The sequence below is a fragment of the Brachionichthys hirsutus genome, chromosome 17 (assembly GCF_040956055.1).
Source record: "Brachionichthys hirsutus isolate HB-005 chromosome 17, CSIRO-AGI_Bhir_v1, whole genome shotgun sequence".
Taxonomy (NCBI): Eukaryota; Metazoa; Chordata; class Actinopteri; order Lophiiformes; family Brachionichthyidae; genus Brachionichthys; species Brachionichthys hirsutus.
This window is the reverse complement of record NC_090913.1, coordinates 12,178,572-12,183,208: the sequence shown is the minus strand read 5'-3', so window position 1 is coordinate 12,183,208 and position 4,637 is coordinate 12,178,572. Positions and strand designations below refer to the sequence as shown.

Genomic DNA, 4,637 nt, shown 5'->3' with positions numbered 1-4,637 from the left:
TTTCATGCTGAAGACTACATCTCCCATGATCCCACAGCGACTTCCTGCGTTGTGGATTCCCAGCCCTGCAGCTTCGGAGCGTCGCTTTTAACGGCTGATCGGAATAAAGTGAGGAAGAGCCGGACGAATTCCAAGACGAAGTTTATTAGAGAAAAACAAACCCTTGAGCCGCTGCGTCTTCTAAAAGGTAAAGTGATAATTATCATTATCATTCATGGGCGGCATCGTTTGACAGTTCACTCTAGGCCGACGCCCACATTTCCCAGTAGAGCCTTTCAGATCTGCACTCGAGGTTTAAAGTATTTCCAGCCGCTCCGGTCTGCCCCCCCCCCCCCCCCCCAAACAGATGGACCCGTGGAGCCTCTGCCAGCGTGGATGGACACCAGCAGGACGGTGTCTCTGAGGACGTCGGATGGAGTTAACCCTTTGAAGCTAAGCCTTCGTCTGACAGGAAGCATCAGTTGAAGATACGAGCCGTCTGTCAACGGGAACGGGAGCGCTCCGTTCCTGCTGGAGAACCGCCGCGGCGCAGATCTAGAACCCCTGAAAGGTGACCCGAGAGCGGAGCAGCGCGGCGGGAGCGTTCTTCCTGCTCGGGTGACGGCGAGGCGATGGAGCAGACCGATCTCCGGCTGCTCGGCGATTCACGAGGGAACCCGTGTACGACCACGGAGAACCCACAACCCGCCGCGCCGCCATGCTGACCCTTTATCCCAACCCTGTGCTTCGCTTCTTTACACTTTTCTGATTGTGATCTAGCATTTTAGTATTATTTTTTTTGCAGACTCGTCTCACCAACGCAGAACTCCTCCCCTGAAAGGAATATTTAAAAAGAACCAAACTTGTATTGTCTTGTTCCCAAAAAGCAGTATCCATGGCGATGACGGCCCGAGCCAGCAGCCAGCGATTCTGCCGCCTCCTCCCGCGCTCACTTGATGCTCGGCGCTACCAGGTACCCGTTGAAGGTGATGTAGACGTCCACGTCGTCGCTGTAGACGGCGTTCTCCCGCTCCCTCTTGTAGAGCCGGACCCAGACCTCGTCGTTCAGCGCCAGCTCCAACATGACGCTCTGGCTCTGCATGATGGAGCGCTCGCTGGGCTGCGCGTACAGGATCACCTGCTCCTCGTCGTTGTGCATCAGGTGGAGGTAGGTCTCCTTGAAGTTCCAGGTGTGGATGTTGACGTTGAAGAAGTAGACCCCCGGCAGGTCGCAGTAGAACTTCCCCTTGAACATGTTGAAGACCTCGTGGACGTTGACGAACACCGTGTCGAACACCAGCGCCTGGTAGTAGTCCACGCTGTGCAGCGCCTTGCGCCGTCCCACCGAGAACGAGGAGTGGGCGACCTTGCAGGCGTCGCCCGGGGCGCCGGCCTGGCCTTTGCTGCCTTTTGTCCCGGCGGGTCCTCGGAGCCCAGGGGACCCCTCTAGGCCGGGCTTGCCGGGTGTCCCCTTGTCACCTCTGTCTCCGTTATCACCTGGTTGCACAGGAAGAGACAAAAGCAGGGATGGAGCTTCATGTGTTCGGATGTGGGTTTGATCGCAATAAATCCTAATCAGGCGGTTGCACGGAGGCCGGGAGCGTGTGCGACGGATATTCCTCCTCCTCTGCACACATGGAACGCTGTCCCGAAACGAGGGACTCTGCAGTTTCTCTGTTAGCCGCCGGTTATTTTATGGCCCAATGAAAGAAGCCTCTGGTTTCAATCTCAAAGACATTTCTGTCCTGCAGCTTTTATTCTTCTCTCCTGGAGCTGTTCTGGGTTCTCTTCCTGCCGCCCGAAAGGGAAGTATCTGTGTGTGTGTGTGTGTGTGTGTGTGTGTGAGAACCGGGAGGCTGGTCTGGTGCCGGGGTTGATCGTGGGTCAGAACAGACCCGGCTTGTTCGGCAGACGCCGCCTGATCTGGACGGCTGCGGTTCGACACGTGTTCCCCTAAACCCGACTCCAGCTGTGAGCGATCGTGCGGTTCTGGGGTATTTTTTTATTGACTTTATTTTTTTGGAGTAATTTTTTTTCCGTTTCCGCTGAGATCAAACAAAGTCTTTCAAATAAAATGCAAGGCAACATAAAACTTCGTTTCCTTTAATCCTGGTCAGATGAACTCCTAGAATTCCTGGGAGCGCCGGGAGCTAAAGTTAGGCAGTTCATTTTTTATTGCATGCTTACCGAACACAAGTAATCAGATTACCTTAACACAACTGGACAGTCATAGTGACTTCCAGAAAAGAGTGTAAAACATCCGTTTCCATACATCGGGAATGGGTGGGGCTTAGATCCAAAATGGGTGTGGCTTATTTGAGAGGCCGTGCAGCACTAAACACGTCACCGGAATCTGTAAGTTGTTGTTTTTTGATCACTCCAACGTTCCAACGCTTTTAGTTTTAGTGTTTTTCCACTTGGTGCACACGCAGACAGGAAACACGGATGAAAACAACACAAACAAACGTGGAGGAGGACGGATGAAGGGATTAGATTTAGGCCCCATCGTGTGTCTGATATCCTTCAATCACTGTCGTTATTTTATTGTGATAATAAATCTCTAAACGGGAAGTATTTAAACTTGTTTTCCACTCTCGTCTTCCTAAAAGCATATTTTCTAAATCCACACAAACAACCTAAACCGACTTCGGATTTCAGATCCTGTAACAATCACGACTGAGGAAGTGATAAATAAACAGGAAGCCCCGCCAAACTAAAAGCGTCCAGTGGTCCGGCTGAGGCTGGTCCCGGTACCTTTGAGGATGGTCATGTTGATGACGGTGCGGACCTCGGGCACGTGATACTGGGCCGCCGGAGGGTCCATGTGGTCGCAGCACCGCCGGCAGTATCTGGAAAGAGGCTTGGAGGGGGAGGGGCCACAGCAGGCCAGGGGGAGGAGCAAAAGAAGCCACACGCCCGGCGCCAACATGGCTGTCGCAACCTGAGCGGGTGAATGAAACGGAAAGGAAAAGTTACAGGAAGTTTCCTGGAAACCTCCCCCCGGAATCTGGAGTCACATCCATATTACTGTTCATTTAAAAGTCATTCCGGAAAACGTCGTCTGGATGATCCACGACGTTAAAGCAAACCCTGGATCTCTCGATCCGGATCATGATCTGCTTCAGCGAACTCTCCGGCTCGGCCTCCGGCGGAACATCGTTGGCAGCAGGGACGACGTCTCTGGGATGGATTGTTCCTTTGGCAGCTTCTCCTTCCAGGTTCCTGCAGCCAGTTGGCCGAGCGTCGAGGCATTATCCTTAAAACGACTCCAGAGTCGGGGGATTTGTGCACAACTGCATTTCTGGATTTGGGGTTTTGGGACTAATCTTGCAACAAAGAAGAAATGCACTGTAAAATAAAAATGTGCAGAGACGGCTGTCTCACAAACCCGAATGGAATGCAGCCGACGAGCGACGAGGACGGAGCGCTCAAAACTCAACGAGGAAGCGTTTCCCGCAGCTCCCAAAAACTGCTGATGTCGCAATATGAGGGGGGGTTCCCTTCAACTTTCTGTAAGCCTTCGATCTCATTAAAGGAGCCGCAGGTGGTGGGGGGGGGGGGGGGAGTCATCATCCATATAACTCCTGCAGGGCTGGAAACCTAAAGAGATGCATGGAAGTTTTTCCATATGTGCCCACATGAGAACACGTTCCTTGATTCGGCCCAGACTTTCTGGTAAAGTGAGGGAATGTGTTTCTGGGATGGCTGATCCTGAGGAGCCTCCGAAACCCGGAGCCTCCGACACCCGGAGCCTCCGAAACCCGGAGCCTCCGAAACCCGGAGCCTCCAACACCCGGAGCCTCCGAAACCCGGAGTTCAACTGGTTCAAAGAGTTTTAGGCAAAATGTAATTTAAAAAATCGTTTTTTAAGGAATCGAGAAGGTTCTGTTGAGGTCAGGGTGGAGCGTTCTGTCACGTCTTCCTGAACAGAACCGCTCGGGTTCTGCTCATAAACGTAACGGAAGCGGCTTCATGTGGCGGGAAGACCGACTCTATTTAGAGATCAGTCTCACCACGAGAATCTAAAGCAACAAACCAAAACCGAGGTTTCTAAATACCGGCCGAAGCAAAAAAAAAAGCTCCAGTTACGTTTTCTATTTTTAAAATTTGAGCTGAACTGTTTCAGATCTAAGTTACCGAGGCAACCCCCTGGATCCGATGCTGGATGCTGGTTTCCCCGGTCCCAGCTCTCTCTATTCCGTTCTCCATCGCTCTCCTTTGCACAGTTCTCCTTACCTTTAGCTTCTGAAATCCAAAGTGTGACTCAAAACCCTCTGAGAAACACCACGGAGAAGATGGAACATGAGCGCGGGGGGGGGGGGGGGGGGCTCTGCCTCCATCCTTCGTTTCCATGGAGAAATAGGAGCAGCGATTGTCTGAATGGCTTCACTTCAGCCAATCAGGAGCCAGGGCCGCCTCAAACTCCATCAAAGATCATATCGTTTGATGTTTGATTCGTCTCTGTTTGATCTCTTTATCTTTGTCAGCGTTTATCAATAAATGACGTCACGAGTGTTCGGAGCAGATGCTGCTCTTTGTGATGCGATGTTTATATTAATAACTGAAGTAGTTGCTAAGTTTCCACGTCATAACGCAGTGTGACGTCACCAACCTTCATTCGTCTGACCACACATCGCGTCGTGATGAAAGAACACGAA

General features: G+C 51.9%; 1 protein-coding gene across 1 annotated transcript; it reads right to left on the bottom strand.

Annotated features, from left to right (window-relative positions):
• Window positions 1–928: 928 nt before the first annotated feature.
• On the bottom strand, window positions 929–2,908 carry c1qtnf6b (C1q and TNF related 6b). Its single transcript, XM_068750822.1, has 2 exons — window positions 2,734–2,908; window positions 929–1,476 (listed from the first exon to the last, which is right to left on the bottom strand). Exons 1-2 carry the CDS (start codon window positions 2,906–2,908, stop codon window positions 929–931), a joined length of 723 nt encoding a protein of 240 aa, XP_068606923.1.
• Window positions 2,909–4,637: the final 1,729 nt, after the last annotated feature.

What these genes read in the sequence shown, in the direction of transcription:
- c1qtnf6b (XM_068750822.1), bottom strand. Translation starts at nt 2,908, where the DNA reads ATGTTGGCGCCGGGCGTGTGGCTTCTTTTGCTCCTCCCCCTGGCCTGC. An exon ending in CAACATGACCATCCTCAAAG is followed by an intron (nt 1,477 to 2,733) that starts GTACCGGGACCA and finishes CTGTGCAACCAG; the next exon opens with GTGATAACGGAGACAGAGGT.